The sequence below is a fragment of the Diadema setosum genome, chromosome 11, assembly GCF_964275005.1.
Source record: "Diadema setosum chromosome 11, eeDiaSeto1, whole genome shotgun sequence".
Lineage (NCBI taxonomy): Eukaryota > Metazoa > Echinodermata > Echinoidea > Diadematoida > Diadematidae > Diadema > Diadema setosum.
The window spans coordinates 5257356-5276936 of NC_092695.1; the positions used below are offsets into that span (position 1 = coordinate 5257356).

At 35.8% G+C, this 19581-nt stretch overlaps 1 protein-coding gene across 1 annotated transcript; it reads right to left on the reverse strand.

Annotated features, from left to right (window-relative positions):
• Positions 1-3397: 3397 nt before the first annotated feature.
• On the reverse strand, positions 3398-7890 carry LOC140234967 (fatty acid hydroxylase domain-containing protein 2-like). The gene is made up of 6 exons (XM_072315004.1): positions 7783-7890; positions 6731-6935; positions 5849-5967; positions 4969-5177; positions 4273-4545; positions 3398-3554 (listed from the first exon to the last, which is right to left on the reverse strand). Exons 1-6 carry the CDS (start codon positions 7888-7890, stop codon positions 3398-3400), a joined length of 1071 nt encoding a protein of 356 aa, XP_072171105.1.
• Positions 7891-19581: the final 11691 nt, after the last annotated feature.

The window sequence follows — 19581 nt, forward strand, 5'->3', positions numbered from 1 at the left end:
ATTAGATGTCATCTGTATAATCATGATACAATGTATTGCACTCAACACAATGTTTGGCGTCTTCATAATATAGGTATGATAAGTTCTCCATTCTGAGGTGTTCTTTTTTATTCTGTTAAGTTCCCATAAGAGATGCTTTATAGCTCTTCTTTTTTTTTTCCAATTGCACAAGTAGGGCCTATGTCATTCTGAATCACCTCCACACTGTAATTCAACCTTTTGATGTGTAAACACCATGCCCAGAACTGAATGTCATGGTGAGTGTAATTGATTATGAATGATTGACATTTAATATTGTATAGGCTACAGTATACACTGTCCATGTTTGCCGAGTGACTAGACTCGTTAATCTTTCGTTTAGAACATGCATTTAAATCAATAAACATGTTATTTTTAGAGTTAGACGCCCATGCCAGGCCCACCTCTTGAGCCTAAGTATTTGCAAATGAACAATTAAACAGATATTCAGATCTCCACGAATTATCTGCATGAATCTGACAAGTGTGTGAACTCCGGCGTGAATTCTGGAATGGCTGACTGCCAACACGAAAAGTTCGTACAAAAGTTTGTTGACCATCCACATTTCAATTGTTGTGATGATCTTCACACTCATGAAATATCTAAGGTTACAATCTGACAGTATAGATTATATTTATTTGCTAATTTGTTATTCATCTGCCCCTCCCCCATGTTTCAAAATATTTTTTTGAATGTTTTTCATGTCACTTAGTGAGACATCAGTTTTCATCAAAATCTACAAGAAAAAGGGGTCATCCCACGACTGGACTGGAACCGCCACGAGTAAGACATTAAAAAAAGGTCCGTGAGTCATACAGCCCACGAATCATACAGACAGCCCATGAGGCATATCAAAGGCCCATGAGCTCGACATTTTATAGGTAAAAATAGCCCGTTTGTTCGACTTTACAACTCGGGGCTTATTGCTTAGTGTCGTAAGCATGGACTGTATGACTCATGGGCTGTATAACTCGTGGCCTGTATGACTCGTGGGCTGTAACCTGTGTAGACGTGGGCTGTATGATAAGACTGGTGACGAACTCGTGGCGTGCACCTAAGAAAACTGACACTATGCGCAGGGTATATGCAAACGAATGGTACGCTAATATCCACCAGCAGTTCCATAGAGTTTAGGTATAGAACAGCCTCACGATAAAATCGAGAACTATACTTCCAAACTATATACAGTTTGTAGTGCAAAATATTTTTTCTCTTTTGTTTTATTTTTTCCTTTATAAGTCACACAGTTTATTTGAAAAAAAAAAAAGCATAACGCAACGACTACGTGGCACAAACCGCTCTCCATTAAAGGGAAGGTAAACCCAAAAAGCAATGTGGATTGAGTGAAAGCAGCAACATTAGTAGAACACATCAGTGAAAATTCAACAAAAATTCACTCTCCTAGAATAATCTATGAAAGAGCAATGGACCAAGCTCTTTCAGAAAGCAGGGGGAATAATTGCTACCCCTAACATATGTCAATATCAAGTTGATGGAATTTGTAATTTTCATGAAAAATGGATTTTTGTAGAATTTTCTTTATATTTTCTTGGTATTGTTGTCCACTCATACGTCATAACCTCTAGTAGTCTCCTCGTCCAGCGGTTCCAACACCAAAAATTCATAACTTTTGCATCGATTGTCCGATTTTCTTCAAACCTTCACTGATGTGTTCTACTAATGTTGCTGCTTTTACTCAATCCACATTGCTCTTGGGGTTTATCTTCCCTTTAAGAGTTTTATTGATCAAGTAATCTCCACAGTATCTCTACTAAAACTCATTCTATTCTCCACAGTATCTCTACTAAAAATCATCCTATTCACAAAGTCTTCCCTATTGGCCCACACATACTCACGTTAGTAGTTCGGATTAAACTATCTTTAAGAAGTTATTTCCAATTTATTTACATGTGGCTTTGGTCAAAGACAGCCATGACGATGAATATTAAATTGCATAGTCAGTATTATTATCTTTACATCTATTTTATACCCGAAATATTACCAGACCTATAAGATTGAGAAAAAAAAACCACCAGTTTTTCTTTACATTTATTTTAGTATTTAAAGAAATAAAAATACACCAGAGTTGTACTTATTGTATTTTCTTTGGAAAATCAAGCTCAAAAGCTTGATAAATTTGAAAAGCGCGATTATTATTTTGTTATCTATACGCAAAATGGGTTAATCAAATACTAATGCAGTTGAAAACTTTAGTTGAACAGCACGAATGTATACCAGTTAATCGCAATAACAAATCCATGATAAATAGATACGATATCTCATCCGATGCAGCAAACTGCAGCGAGTGCTGTTATAACGGCTGTCATCTTTCCTGTTTACCATCATGATACTATTCCAACTTTCAGCTTACCAGCATTCTTGCGAACCAAACACGAATTTACGTTCCATCGATCTCATTTTAGCACTATTATATCGGCAGTGTATGCCGTGGAGGGATTTTCGCGCTTACATGACAATGTTCTTCTTTCTAACTGATACTATTTGATGAAAAACAAACAAACAAACAAACAAACAAACAAACAAGAGCAATACCGTCTGTCCGACAACCGGGTTTCAATCCACCGTTGTTTCTGGTCCACCTCACCTGCAGTACTTGAGTAGCTAATATGCTGCAATTAAGTGGATCCCGAACGCGCTATAAACCCCACTCCCATGGGATTCTCTCTGTTGACTTTCGGTATTTAGGCTCGATAAATATTTTCCCTATTTCGATATTTTGTGTCGAGGAATCCGTTTTAACTTCTCTTTTGTTTTATTTTTTTTTTCTCATGGTATTAGCATTATATATATGCTCAGTAGAATTTATCAGATAGTCAGGATACTTCTGTAGTTCTTTTCCATCCGAACTACATGTTCTTTCTCCTAGAGAATAATTATATATATACAGTATATATATATATATATATATATATATATATATATATATATATATATATATATATATATACATATATATATATATATATATATATATATATACATATATATATATATACATATATATATATATATATATATATATATGTACATATTATATTTGTGAAGGGAGCTCGTTATTCCCTTCAGTTGCCAGTGATGCCATGAATATCGCATCACGTGTGTATGTCTTAAATCTTTTGTGCTTTTCCGGCCACGGAAATAAAACAACAACAACAAATAACAAGCAAAACAACAAATAAACCATATTTTCAGCATTTCTCTATCCAACCCTATTTACGAAACACAATGTTTTTCATTTTCTCGCCTGCTTCTGGACGCTCAAGGAGCAATAGGAGATCAGTTTAATTTCATTTTGCTTCCGTTTTTAAGTTCATACTGCGACGTCACAGTTTGTGGACTATTTTGCGATTTTTGTTGATTACTGGGCAATTTTGGGCTCGTCAGGAATGCTGTCGTTAACCGGTGTGAGTCCGAACAGTGTAAAATGTCGCTGGAACTGCTTGGTTTTCCGGAAGTTTACGTCAGTTCCGTGGAGCCAGTCCAGGATTCCTAGCACCCCGAAGTTGTTGGTGAATCTGGAAGGATGAAAGAATCAGACGAGAACGGCTTCAGTTTTGTTTTGACGTGGTGTTATGACATGGCGCCAATCTGGCAATAAGGGCCTACAATTAACCGCAATTATTATTATTGTTATTATTAGTAGTATCATTATTATTTTTACCACTACTATTATCATAAATCACCTATTTTGACAGACTAAATTATTTTTTTTTTCTTGGGGGGGGGGGGGGGGGGAGGAGGTAATCTACCCTGAAAAGGATATTGTGTGCTTTTTCGGTTCGATCTGGCACTTGGATTCTACGTCATTTCGACAAATCATGAAATTAGCTGCTATCCAATCAGGTAATGAAATCATCTCTTCTTGATATATACGGAAATTAGACTAAAGAAAATAATGTTTATTCATCTTCCCGTATAGAAATTGGGAAGAGTATACAATGTTGATGCCAGTTGTAACACTTATAAATGCTACGTCATGTCCATTGTCATAATATTGTGACTGCATGTTTGCAACTCACTGTTTAAATAATGAACAATATCAATGAAGATTTGGACGTGTATTATAAGGTCCTTCAATCAGACGGGATGGCTACATAAGTGCAACAAACACACACATACACACAAACAGACAGACACGCACACTCTGACAAGAAAACACAACATTAACGAGTGGAAGGAAGGACTTCACTATGAAATCGACATCATCATCATCGACGCCATCAGCCGACTCACTTGAGATGGTGGAAGTCGTGAGCTTCCGGCGACGGCAGGAGAGGGAGGTGGTATCCACAGTGTGTAATCATGGCCACAGTTTGGGCGACCACCAGCCACACGGACGTGGTGAGCAGGTGGGACCCCATTAGGATGGGCCCCACGACGGCCGGGACCGTGTTGGCCAGGAAATGCTCTACGGGGTGGCAGTAGACAGTGATGAGACCGATGGGTGCCGTCCACTCGTGGTGCTGTTTGTGGTAGGAGGCGTAGAGGGCGGGCTGGTGAAGTAATCTAGATAAAGGAGGTAAATGAGAATATGAAAAAACAACAGCACAGCAATGTACGATGTGATATCAAAGGATAATTCTTCTTCAGTTTGGATTGAGACATTATGACGTCATTCTGTCCGCCTTGCTTTGGAGTCACATGATTTCTCTCGTTACTGATAAATCACGCACGACGAAACTCCTGTAATTGGCATTTTTTGGTTGAGAGAACGATGGACGCGGAAAAACGCACAGAGCATGCGCAAGGTCTCTGTCATGGCTTATGTTATGTTCTAAAAGTCCCTCCGATGGGCTCCGAAACACGTATGATATGACAATCTTCCAACTGTATAAATGTATTTATTTGTATATAAATGTCGTTACATCTATAACAAAAAAAAAAATAAAAAAAAGTACAGGATGAGCCCGATTTAAGATGCAATTTCACCTGTGTCCGTAATAGAACCCGATCTCTTCAATAATGGTGAACACGGCAAACTCGATCAGGAACTGCGAAAACGTTGGCAACTCGTCGACCGTATGGCCGCACCCTCTCCATCTCATGAGGTAGTCGACCATGAGGAGGCTGGGGAAGTTGAACACCGTCTGGTTGATGAAGGCTGTAGCCATCGCTTTTAGAAGTTTGTCACGTGGAATCTTAGTAACGTAGAATGCAAGGAGACAAGATTCATACCATGAATGGGTGATGTTGGTTATTCCGGAGGTACGTTAATCCGACAGTGTAAAACAGATGCGTACCAACGAATCTTTGGAATAATGAACTTTTTTTTTTTTCATTTCGGATTAACGAATCGTCGGAATAACGAACATTCGGAATGAAGAACATTTGGAATAACGAACCTCCGGAATAACGAGCCCTCAGGAACAACGAAGTGTTACCCATACGTTTCACGGGACGTTAAGAGGGGGGGGGGGGGGAGGAGAAGGGATTAAAAAATAAAACCCGGTAAAGTGGCCCCACCCTCACATCCAACTGGACCCCATGGAAGACCAGATAGTGCAGCTGAATTTGGGAATATACCGTGAAATTGACAAACTGGATCACGTCAAAGCCTCACTCAAAACTCACATTTTTCACCAGGCATTCAATTGCTAACTCTCTTGGAGGAGTCTGCGCCTTTGAATGTTTCTATAACAGATATTTTGGCGCTATATAATGCTGTGGATAATCATCATCATCATTATCATCCAGCCATTTTCATGATTTTCTCAGATACAAAATGAAACAAAAACAAACAAACAAACAAACAAACAAACAAACAAATATATAAGACACTGATTGCGTCGAAACAATGCCATGTTCTTACTTTGGTCTGATCTCGTTGAACCTTGAACTTTGCGATGAACGAGGGCCAATGAGTGAGATCTGTTATAAGGAACAAACAGCCTAGGACCCAGTACTCCAACACAGCCAAACAGAAGAGACCTGAACACAAAGAGATAAATACCATGGTACAAGAAGAGAAATACATACATATTGATTGCACTGCACAAGGTATTGGGCATTATTGACCGACACACGCACACACAAACACACACACATACACATACTTTTTTTTTTGTTTTTCAATAATCTTTTTTATTTCTATTATTTCACATAACAAAAAAAAAAATCATCTTGAATGTATAAACACAATATACAAAAATATATGAATTAAAAAAAAATCAATCGGTGTGTGACCCGAAATACATACAACTTACATTCAACACATATAGACTGACACGTGGCTGCCCAACCCCAAAAAACACAAACAAACAAACAAACAAACAAACAAACCAAACACACACACACACACACACACACTGATGATGATGAACAGAGATGTTTGACAAGCAATGTGTGCTCGATCTCGGATGCGTCAAAGTAATAGTATAGCGGATACAACAAGGGGTCCAAATCACACAGACGTAGAGTAGAAATATTATGCTAATTTATTCTAAGCTATCAGGTTGCTCACAAACAAATAGATGCATGTCATGAGAATGTTGATAATTATCATTGGTGAATTTTATAATGACTATACTACAGAATCATCATTATTACTATCATTTCAGAAACAATTCACAATATTTCACTTCAAGCATGTACAAAATCATTTTCCATTACTTTTATATTAGAGGTTCTTCTGTAATAGTTCCAACGCACCATCGAAGAGTGAATAATTTCATCCATCGTGCACTGAACTCACATAATCCCATCTTTGACCAGCTTCCTGCGAAGTAATCATAGTAACTGCCCCAAAGGTTTCGGATGACGTAGCTCGGGTGGTAATAGTAGTGCGATTCGGAGCGGTCGTGAAGCTCATGACGTAAGACCACGCCCACGAGGACTGTTGCTAGGGCAAAGACTGAGAAAGTCCACTTGAGGTCAGTTTCTTGCTTCTCCAGTGAAGACTGTGGATGATAAAACACAAGGGCAATAAAGTATGCAGTGGCGGATCCAAGGGGGAGCTCACCGGGTGCGCGCCTCCCCCCCCCCTTTTTTTTTTGTTAAAACAAAAGAAATAAAAAGAAAAAGGGGCGTGTGCCCCCCTCTAATTTACTGAAGGTGTCCCCTCTTAACAGAATTCCTGGATCCGCCCCTGGTATATTCAAGTAAATTACGTAAAGAACATAGTAAACATTGCAAAAACGAAAATTTTCATAACATTCTTATTAAATCATGTCCACTATTTTAAAGAAACATTAGCCATTCTCTTTGATTATTTTGTTGTTGTTGTTGTTGTTTACTTTATGTATATTTATTAGGATAAACTTGAATATCGAATGAAGTTTGGTATTATATGCGTAATTAGCTTCTTACTATATATGGTCCCAAATAGGAGCAGCAGACATGTGAGCTCGAGAAGTTGAATAGTTGAATATCATTCGACAAATTGTGATTGTAATATGAAAGTCATAACAGGAAAACTCGTAAGCCAAACAGACTATGCCCTTGCCTTTCAGTGCCAAAATATCAGTTATTCTTCATGTTGTCATAGCACATAAGGTTTATAAACAAGGCCAATGTAAAACGTATTCAATACTTGGACACTATTCAAGATCAAACAAGATTTAGATAATTTGAATAGTGTTTTAATGATTATATTGTAACCCATGTGCTACTTGACATGTCTTTGCGTTCATCAGACGTTTTCATGTTTAATTTAGTTTAGTTTAGTTGATTTTTATTATTATTATTATTTTTTTTTTTTTGGAGAGGGGATTCCCTATCTACCTATAAGTTTAAGAAGATGCGTACCTTATCATCCTGACACTGTCCAAAATCTCTTTCGATAGGCCTAGAATGTGTCGAATCCCGTTGTATATTTCTCCTTGTGTTAGCTGTCCTCTCACGGTGTGATTCCATGATGAAATTATATGCTCCAGCTTGGATGTAATAAGAAAAAGAAAGTGACACAACAAAATAATGTGCGAAATGTTTGCAAAAAGAAAAAAAACTGTTCTTATATTTAAGGGGACATTTTCTCCAAACGTTTGAGAGAAATCGAGAGTTCACAAGTTATGCATTTTAAAAGATTTTCTTAATTCCATAGCTGCCTTGCACAGGGGCGGATCCAGGAATTCCGTAAGGGGGGGGGGGGGCACCAAAGATGGTTTCTTTTAAAATTAAAAGGATCCGCCAATGTTGTACGACATGGAAACATGTCGCAACAATAGTACAATTATAAAATATTTATTTACATATTAAAGTGTGTGTACAGATCTGGTCGAGGTGAGGATTTAGCTTTTAACGTTTTGCGAGATATTCAGAAACCACTCTATGAAATGTCAAAGAGCATGCAATTCTAAGGGGTATCAAAAGTTTATTTGATGAAAATCGGTTTTGAAATGGCCGAGATATCCAAAAACAATATGAAACAAAGAGATCATAATAAAAGGCGTGGCCTGTAGTCTTTTATTATCATCACTTTTTTTTTTTATATCTCGGCCATTTGAAATCCAATTTTCATCAAATAAACGTTGAATTCTTCTTAGAATTACATGCTCTCTCATATTTTATAAGAGGTTTCTCATTATCTCACTTAGGAATGTTCAAAACATGAATCCCCACCTCAACCAGTACTGTACAGTCCTTTTAAGACTTCTTTAAACAGAGTAGTCCCCACAGTTTTTCAACTGCTTTGCAGGGAGCCTTGTGTACACATGATAAAACATTGAACTACATAAACGCTATAGAATTCAAATCGCATACAGCTTAGTACAACACACAAAACAATACAAAAATAGTGCATTATACATACAAGAGTGACACATGAAGAAAGTAACATAGATGAAATGAATTATCCATAAATTATAAACGTATGAATAAGCTACGTAATTATAATGACAAAAAAATAACAGCCAAGTTTGAAATTTTGTATTAAAAAAAGTGTTGACGAAAGAATAAATCGGTGTGAGAAAATATAACTAGTTAAAAAGAGTGAATATAAAAGTAATCAACTCAGCATCATTGTGTTATATACATCAAAAATGTATAACTCGAATGACGGCGATATTTTTCTAAATCTTTCAGGAGAAGGGCTTATTGTTTGTAAAAGAAGAAAGAGGCAAAGAACTAAATATAACACATCCCTGGTAAGTCTTAAGTTACCTTGACTGGAATCAGCAAGCTCGACAAGAGTTGTATAATTATTTATTTTTGATTAAAACAATAGAAACAAAAAGAAAAAATTGGAATGCATGCACCCCTCCTTTAATTTTGCAAAGGCGCCTCCCCTTTACGGAATTCCTGGATCCGCCCTTGACAGTGGTATTATCTTTCTGTCATAGTATTGAATGAGAGCAATGTTGTATGATACCTCTGTTGCAATATATTGTTTCAAAATTGCATGAATTTATTGCTATAGATTTCGTCTGGCAGCAGAGCGTGTTTAATTCAACTCTACACTTCATAAAAAAGATGATCCTCATGAAATTAGCAATTATCGTCCTATTTCTTTATTGCCTAGTATATCCAAAATCTTAGAAAAAATTGTTTATAATAGACTTCTTAAATTTGTTAATAAGTATGATTTACTTATTCCCAATCAATATGGTTTCAGAAAAAATTATTCAACTGATTTAGCACTAATACAAATTTATGACAAAATTACGAGTGCTTTTGCAAACAAAGAACATGTTGCAGGTATATTTTGTGATTTGAGTAAAGCATTCGATACTCTTGATCATTCTATTTTACTCACGAAACTTAGTCATTATGGTATTCGAGGACAAGCACATTTATGGCTTAAAGATTATCTAACTAATAGAAGACAATATGTTATTTTTAATGGTTGTGAATCTGACCCCCTTTTAATTAAATGTGGTGTTCCTCAAGGCTCAATTCTAGGCCCATTATTATTCCTTCTTTATGTTAATGATATTAAAAATACATCCTCTCTTCTCTCTTTTGTTCTATTTGCTGACGATACGAATATATTTTATTCTCATAAAGATCTTAAGATTTTAAATGACACTCTAAATATTGAAATTAGTAAAGTATCAAATTGGTTTAAGTCTAATAAACTTTCTTTGAATATAAAAAAGACTCATTTTCTTCATTTCAAACTTCATTCTCATAATGAAGATACGTTGATACATATTAACATTGATGATATCCCATTAGAAAAGAAAATGAATTCAAAATTTCTAGGAGTATATATAGATGAAAGTTTGACTTGGAATGAGCATTTACATCATGTTACAACGTGTATTTCTAGAAATATAGGGATAATTTCCAAGCTGAAGTTCTTTCTTCCTCGTTCAACTTTATTTCTATTATATAATTCCTTAATTCTCCCATATATAAGTTATTGCAATGTTGTATGGGGTACTTGCGGCTCTACCAAAATAAATTCTATATTTAAATTACAAAAGAAAGTTATACGTATTTGTACAGGATCGCATTTTCTGGCTCATACAGATTCTTTATTTCATGAGCTTAAAACATTGAAGGTTTTTGATTTGAATATTATTCAAGTAGCAGTAATTATGTTCAAATATATACATCATCAACTTCCATCATCGTTTGATAACATGTTTAGGTTCAATACTTCTGTCCATTCGTACCCTACTCGTATATGTAGAAATTTCCACCTTTTGAATCCCAAATTATTAGTGACACATAAATCTATAAGATATTCGGGTCCGGATATTTGGAATAATCTCCCGGATAATATAAAGTCTTGTTCAAGTATTTATTCTTTGAAAGCTTCAATTAAACGATATTTGATACAATTATATTCTCCAAACCAATTGAGCTAACAAATATTTATAGTATAGATTGTCATCTTATTGTCAATCTCTATTTTCTTCCTTCAACTGCATCTTGCACTCTCACCTGCAACTGCACTGCACTCACCTGATCACCTTCCTCCAAGAGAGTTATGTCATTGGATAGTCATTTTATGAGGCCTCCATCCATTTCAAGCTTAATCGCTTATGATGGTGGTCTCCTGCATTCAATTATCTCTGTTGTTTACTGAAAAATACTGTATATTTTATTTCATGTTTCTGTGTATCAACATTGCTCAATGCAATCACCTATGTGAATCTATTTATGTACTGTTATCGATTTATTTCACTGCACTTGTTATTCTTTGTCTTTGTACTTTTTGAAGTTTGCATTCAAATTGCATTTGATTGAATGCAGAAATAAAAGCAAACAAACAGACAAACAAACATCGATAAATGAGATTTGATATTGTCACGTGTTTAATTTCATGTATCAAAATAGGACAGAATGAGTTCTCCTCCTCCCTTTCTCACTAGTTTTCCTTCTCAGATTCATCTTCTCCCCTCTCCTCTCCTTCTTACTTCTCTTCCTCTACAATCTTCATCTTCTTCTTCTTCATTTTCTTCTTTCTTCTCCTTCTTCGCTGAATGTCGAAATGATACTTTCCTGCTTTTGTTTCCAGATAACCACAGATCAGAAAAGCGAGTCGCAACTGCTATCGAATCATCAGTTGCGAATATACAAAATAATACGTGTATAGGATTATTACATATTAGTACGTGTTAACATCAACACTTGCTGTTATCATTAACTAATCTATACCGCTGCAATTGAAATGGACACTGCTTCATTTGGAAAATATACAAGTGATGTATAAGAATCTGACCTTACCTGTTTTTGTGATGCTTATAGTGGCTGTATAGGCCTATGCACAACTGCTTGAAATTCTACTAGAAACTTGCGTTCAGTGTACGTACAATATCCCGTTTGAATGTCCTAATAGCTCAGACGACAAGGTCGGGTGAAGAAGCAAGATCAACGATATCTGGATAATATTTACACGATCTGATTAGCAGGCGGGACGAGCGTATCAGTGAGCATGCACACTATTCAGATCGTTGTTAAATATGACCTTTGTACAATAGTGTTGACAGAGGACAGAGTTAATCATGCAGGGAAGGGCAAAACATAATTATAGTAATATAAGATCGGTATTGACGTATTATAGTTTCAGTAACTTTTTTCTTTGTTTCTATTTATCATTTTTTTTTAGTGTAAGTGTGTGTGTGTGTGGGGGGGGGGGGAGGCTGCAAGAATTAATGGACAATGATATACCACCCACTCCCACGTTATTTATTACAAGGCTCCACACAAACTTTTTAAAATAATCAAATTTCAAATATTTAGTGGCCCGAAAAAGAAAAAAAAAAGACAACGGTGAAACTATCAATCTTCGTTGGACGTTAACAATGTATACAAGTATAATATGCACAATGCATATATATTATGATAATGATAGGTCTGTATAGTTCAGTTAACACTTATAGTCTAATGTACAGTGGATTTACGAATGTTTGCTTGTTTGGCTGGATTGATAGTCTCGTTTTCAGTACACCAGCTGGTGTTCCATCGGGTCCACTAAGTGTTGTGAGCACTTGGGGGCGGACCACTGGACTGGATCATCTTGTTATATTATGCACTCTGCTCTTTGGGATGAATGAATGATCTTCAAGTTGTGACTCTCTCACACATGGGACCTCCTTTATGTCCTTTTTTATTTTTATTTTCCTTTCATCATAATGCGACGCGCACTGCATGTGTCCTGGGAGGTGTCCCTGATGTGTCAAATCATGGAGCTATAGGTTCTAGGTATTTAAATGTAGCTCTGTGGTCAAACCATAATGGAGGTAGCCTACTACGTATAGGCCAGTATCTGTACCCCCTTGGTCAATCCATGGAGTTAGCTCAATGGTAAAAAAGGAGTACCTCATTGGTCAAACAGCTCGAGAATCCTTCGAGCTTTACACAACAATGCAGACCGATTCTTCCCTGTGCCCCTGGCTAACCCTGCTATGGGTATTCTAGTAAGACAGCACTACGTTTTGTTTTATTTCATTTCCAACACACATGATTACAACATTTGAATACATAAATACTAATGATAAAACAATGCAATAAAAAACAAACTATGAACAATGATACAATTTTGTAATTTCAAGACAAGTATAGAAAAAATGGTTGGAAATGGGGGGGGGGGGGACTGGTAAAAAGCAGGACCCTGCAGTCTGCAGTCCCCTCATTAAAAAAAAAAAAAAATAAGGTAGTTAAAAAACTGGTAAAGCGAGGCAAAGAAAGTAAAGTAAGACAGAGACGAAGTACACATAATATACAGACACATTAAAAAAAAAACGAGACAGGGCACGTGAGGCATGAAATAAGCTCCTCAAAATAAAGAAGTGTACCGGGAGTTGTGGTAAACTACAAAAGCTTTAATAAAAAAGATATAACTCATTCTGAAATGTAACCATTTATTTTGTATTCAAACGTAAAGCTTCTTTCAAAAGAATTCCAATATGTCGGACCAGAAAAAGAGAATACAGATTTAGCAAAAATAGTTTTGGTTAAAGGCAAATGAAATTAATTGGATTGCCGGGTTGGATATGAATGGGTAGTCTCGTTTTTTATGAAAATAGAGTCAAATACAGAATGGAGAGAATTATTACTTGTATATAAATCGTCCAAAATATACAAACGATACAAATCGTAAATCTGAATCAGTATGACATCTCCGTGATTCCTTACAAGATACGAAGAGCTTTTCCTGTAGTAATACATATTCTTTCTAAGTAAGAGTTGTATGTGTTTTCCAGGTGAGTACGCCATAAGTTAAACAAGGCAATATAAAAGTCGAGTATAACACGAAAAGAGCATTCTTGGGAGGAAACAAAAATAACTTTGTTAATTATGTTTCTTGAGATACTAATACGACACAATGGAGTCAATGTTTAAGTTCAAGGTAATAGTCCAGTCAAAATACGACAAAAAGTGGGTTAACCCACAACTAATTGCAACAGAAACGATTCCACTTGCATTTGACCCGGAAGAGTTATTAAAATAACGTATTAAAAGTTCCCTAAAATTCGAGTGGTGGATCAGTGTCTAATTTGCATAAATTCAAAATGGCCGCCATACAACCTGTTTATGCCTATATCTCGGGATACGTAACCAATAGAAAGTAAATTCCGGTTTCTAAACCTATGTTTTTTAGGTCAAGGAATACAATTATGTTATCTGTAGCATCTTTCAAGCATCCCTTTATATAGTTTTTGCATATATTTGCATATAATTATATGCAAAATGGCCGCCATATTGCCTGTGCAAGCCCGTATCTTCGTATACCATAAATGAAGTACACTCAGGAATAAGTCGCTATATATCTGGACATAAAACCCACAAAAAATATATTCTGGTGTCTAAACCTATGTTGTTGTTGTTTTTTAGGTCAGGGAATACAATTATGATATTAGCAGTAACTTTCAAGCTTCCCTTTATACATTTTTTGCATATATTTGCATTTAATAAATGCAAAATTGCCACCATAATTCCTCTACAGGCTTATATCTCTATCTGTAAAAGGTACCCAGTGGTGGTGTCTATGGTCTTAATTTTACTGCTGAAAGTCACTGTTGTAGAAAACGTTCCAATCAGGAATAATTACCTATATTTCATTAAAAATTTGCATATATTTATACATAAATCTATTCAAATTAAGAGTAGCTTATATCCATAAGCTACTCTACAAAAGTTTCATGAGTTTGGACATTTGTTTAGAGAATGTTCTTGTCATATCCTGGTACCATGTCACTCACTCAATTTCTGAATAAAAGACCCAGGGGTCCAGCCCTCACTGAGTATCTCAAGTTCACCTTCCATCCATTCTTACAGACTTTTACTTGGGAGAGAGGAAAATGGAAGACTTTGGGAACCTCTAGGGCCATATCTACAAGCCTTTAGGGACCTCCATGGTCCAGGGAGGTATGATGTTCATATATTCATGACACTAGCAATAAATGCACCTACAGTACTAAGTTTGTTGAAAATTTGACCATATATGTTTTCAAAAAGAGGATCAAAAATCAAAAGTGGCCCCCAATAATTTGGTCCCAGCCCCAAGGCGTCCGCACCTATAAGTAATATTTAAGGTGCCTTTGGGCATCCTGTGGCCTGGGGTGGAGGAGGGGGGGGGGGGGGTTGGAGTATATATAAATATATATATATATATATATAATAGATGACGAAGTATGGTGGTAATGCATTTCAGTTCAACAGTGCTATTTATTCAGACCAAATTTTCGACGGATACATTCGTCTTCCTCAGGATCGACAATGACAATTGTGAAGAAAGACGAATGTTTTCGTCGAAAATTTGGTCTGAATAAATAGCACTGTTGGACTGAAATGCATTACCACCCTAATTCGTCATCTTTTCTGTACTGGTACCAACACATGGATTACAAGTATCATATTATATATATATATATATATATATATATATATATATATATATATATACATATATACAATGTGTAATATTTCGAAAACAGTTAAACTGCGAAAGTAAACTTAAATCTATATGCAATCTCCAAGATATTCAACTTTGTACATTATACCTAGCTCTGTTACACTTGGTTCTACTTTTGTGTGTGTGTGTGCTTGTGTGTGTGAGGGTGTATGTGTGTGAGGGGAGTTTTTTTTTTTATAATAGATTCCTTAATTTCGGGGTTCTGGGACCTTTTGGACATGGTGTCTATTTGAACACCTTGAATGTCTATCATCCTTGGGATGCTACTTGCCTAGTTTGTTGAAAATCTGTCATTACATGGGTTTTTTAAAGAGAACCTGGAAATGGTTTTTGAAAATGTATGCATGACCGACGACCGGACAGTAGAATATAAATGATGGCTATTTGCAATATTAGCTTGAACTTTTTTTGCTGTCTTGAACCTTTGGCTAAGATGAGTTTAAAATCTAATGGATCAAAGTCACTTGATTTCAAGAAAACTTTCTTTCGTTTCCTGTACATTATTTTCATTTTCTAGCTTGTGATAATACAGATACTAAGGTATGTAATGTGATCTCTCAAAATAGAGATCAATGATAAAAGTGAAAGACGAGTATAGCTTACACTCACAGTGTTTTATGTGTTTACTACAAATTCTGGACTAGGATGGTGTGAAATTGCAGTTGATTAATTTAAAGCAAACAGGATCTCGGCTCCATTTCATACTGAAGCGTGGTAAGTCTCACGTTTGTTGCAAACTGTGTCGATGTCTTTCGAGAATGCTTCTTATTCCTAGTCACCAAATAGAACAGCATAATCTCACTCCTCACATATTTTAGAAATACAACATTACAAGTGTCTGATATATGGCCCGCATCTGACACTGGTATGGGTTGTGTGCAGTCAAATCTGCTTGCCCTGCAACTATACACTGCCAGTTGCTAACATCCTGTCTTGCAGTTGAATCAGACTTTCTTCAGGAGTTCCTTAATAGCTGCAGCTTTGTCTGTAGTGATCAGAACATATTTGATTTTTTGATTAAACATCTTCCTCAAATCGTCCCAATTCCAATGATTGTATGTCATTTCCCTTCCACTGTTTAACTTGAAGAAAAGCTGCTACCGAGGTGGAGGGAAGGGACCTTTTGGAAGGGTTAGGAACAGAAAATGATGTTATGTATTTTCTTTTTTATCTGACTTAAGACTGCTTTTTCGCCAGCAAAATTGAATTCAGCCTTCATGCTGCTCGCATTTCTAAAAAACAACAACTGTGTGTTGGTGAAAATGTTATTAGTGCGAAGCCTCAATGCAATAGGAAACATTTCTTTTAATAAAGCTGCAGATACAACACGAAAAATGGTAAAAGTAAGACTGATAAGAATTTATATGTGTTGCATGAGCTTGAAGCCAATGAGAAGGATGCTGTTTGTATTGATCGACTGATGAATCCAGAGTACTAGTAATAGAACTGTTAAAGGGACATTCCAGACGATTTTCATAATTTCACATCATGTAGTACATAAATCGACAACTCCATGTATAGATTTGTGGAATTTATTGTGGTTCTTGATCAGAGAAACAATACTTTGAAAGACCTTAAATAAATTACACTGAACAAGGATGATGACATTGGAGGTTCACATATTTCAGAAATGTAGCAGTGTAATTCCATTACAATACCACTTGCTTGCGAGTTCACCTGTGTATAATCTATGCATGCCTTCTTCTTTTGTTCTGCTTCCTTGAGCCCCAATTAAAGCATTCTTATGGTGACTCTGCCATGTCATCATCCTTGTTCATTTCAATTTGTTCTAAATTTTGAAAATATTCTTATTCTTCAACCCAGTTATCATAAATTCTGAAACTCTGTCCTCTGTATAACTAATAGTTATTCAAATGCAAAAATCTGAAAGTCATCCGGAGGTCTCCTTTAAGGCATTTCTTTTTTTTTTCTTTTTCTTTGTATCTGGCTGTAAATCACAATGTTTTACATTTTCAGTGAGTCACTGGGTGAAACCGTGCAAGAATATGACAAAATCCACTTCCATATAAATTATCACGGTCATATGTTGCTCATTGATAAACATGCCTTTACCAAAAGTTTTGCAACAAAGGACACAAGTATCAACTAAACATGGATGTAAATCATCGCAGGTAAGAAAAAAAAATGTTTGAAAAAAACCCTGCTGAATGATTTAAAACCAATTTTTGTGTACCGTAAGCACACTTTGAAAGCCATATGAGATATGTCCAAACTCATGAAACTTTTGTAGAGTAGCTTATGGATAATCATGAACTTGATGATATCCCCCCCCCCTTTGGCAAAAAAAAAAAAAAGAGAGAAGGAATAAAGAATTGCAACATAGACACAAGTAATAAGCAGTAAACATGAGGGCAAATTACAAAACATAATACATTAAATATCATGCAATCATGAAATATTTTAACGATTCCTACTACATAATTTGAGACTTTAATATTTGTGTACCTATTGAGCACACTTTGGAAGATAAGTTGAATTTACAGTTAAATAAAGGTATGTTCTATTCGATGCTACTTACAGTTGTTTTCTGTTTTGAGGCTGTATCTCAAGAAAATGTGAGTACAATATAATACAATACTTTTGATAAATGCAAGAATATACACACTAGGAGTAGGATAATCATCAAGGTTTTAAATGGTATTATAACAATTTTCCCTTGATATCTTGGATGAGACATTACAGTACAATTAACGTTCTGCAGCTTGTATTCGTATATATGAAATCATATTCACGGTAGTAATTTGAATAGATTTATGCATAAATATATGCAATTTTTTAGTGAAATATAGGTAACTATTCCTGAGTGGAACGTATTCTACATCAGTGATTCTCAGCAGTAAAATTACGACCACAGACACCATCACTAGGTACCTTTTACAGATAGAAATATAAGCCTGTAGTGGCACTACGGCGGTAATTTTGCATTTAATTGAATGCAAATATGCAAAAACTGTATAAAGGGAAGTTTGAAAGTTACTGCTTATATCATAATTGTATTCCCTGACCTAAAAAACAGCTATAGATTTAGACACCAGAATCTATTTTCTGTGGGTTTTATGTCCAGATATATAGCGACTTATTCCTGAGTGTACTACATTAATGATATACGAAGATACGGGCTTGCGCAGGCAATATGGCGGCCATTTTGCATGTAATTATATGCAAATATATGCAAAAACTATATAAAAGGATGTTTGAAAGTTGCTATACATAACATAATTGTATTCCTTGACCTAAAAAACATAGGATTAGACACCGGAATTTACTTTCTGTGGGTTATATATCCCCAGATATAGGCATAAATAGGTTGTATGGCGGCCATTTTGAATTTATGCAAATTAGACACTGATCCACCACTCGAATTTTAGGGAACTTTAAATATGTTATTTTGATAGCTCTTCCGGGTCAAATGCAAGTGGAATTGTTTCTGTTGCAATTAGTTGTGGGTCATTTCATATTTTGACTGGACTATATCGAACAAAGATGAAGATGTGCCATGGACCTACTACACAAGGACATTCACCGTATTGTTAATCAATTCATGCTCCTGTGCATCCCAAAAGTGCAACAAAGACATTTTTAACATGCTTCACTGCTTTGATCCCATGGTCGAGGCGGAGACGAAGAACAAAACGGAGATTCGAGAAATCTAAATTGCCATGATTGCCATCTGTGATCTCAATATTTCACTTTTTTGCAGTCTATTCCAGAGCAAAAACAAAAAACAAAAACAAAAAAACGAACATAAAGTCGCACACACTGATTTTGCGTGAGGACTGAAAATAAGTGAAATGGGTCAACCTAGCCGAATTTGACTTTTTCATATTTTCTGAAAGAGCGGGTCTTCTTTTACATTATGCTAAAATTTGGTATCATAAAACGGGCAGGAAAGTGTGTTGTTTTAGCAGTTTATCTCGAACATTTTTGGTAGAATAGTTTGATTAGGTGTGTCTTTAGAATCCCTTTTTCATTTCTGAAAAACCTTGTCCACACTCTTCACTTTCAACTCTAATAACTTTTGAAAGGATAGTGCTACTGCTTTGAAAGTTGGCATTAAGTATGGACAGAATGTGTTGATGAGGCATGCTTAATTTCAGTTTAATATGATAATTCCTTCATTGTTGTTACTCTGGTGGTTTACTTCCTGTTTTTAGTCCTATTCATCGCACAGCCAGCACGGTTTGGTAAAGATTAAGGGCTTGAATAGACACCGTACTTCA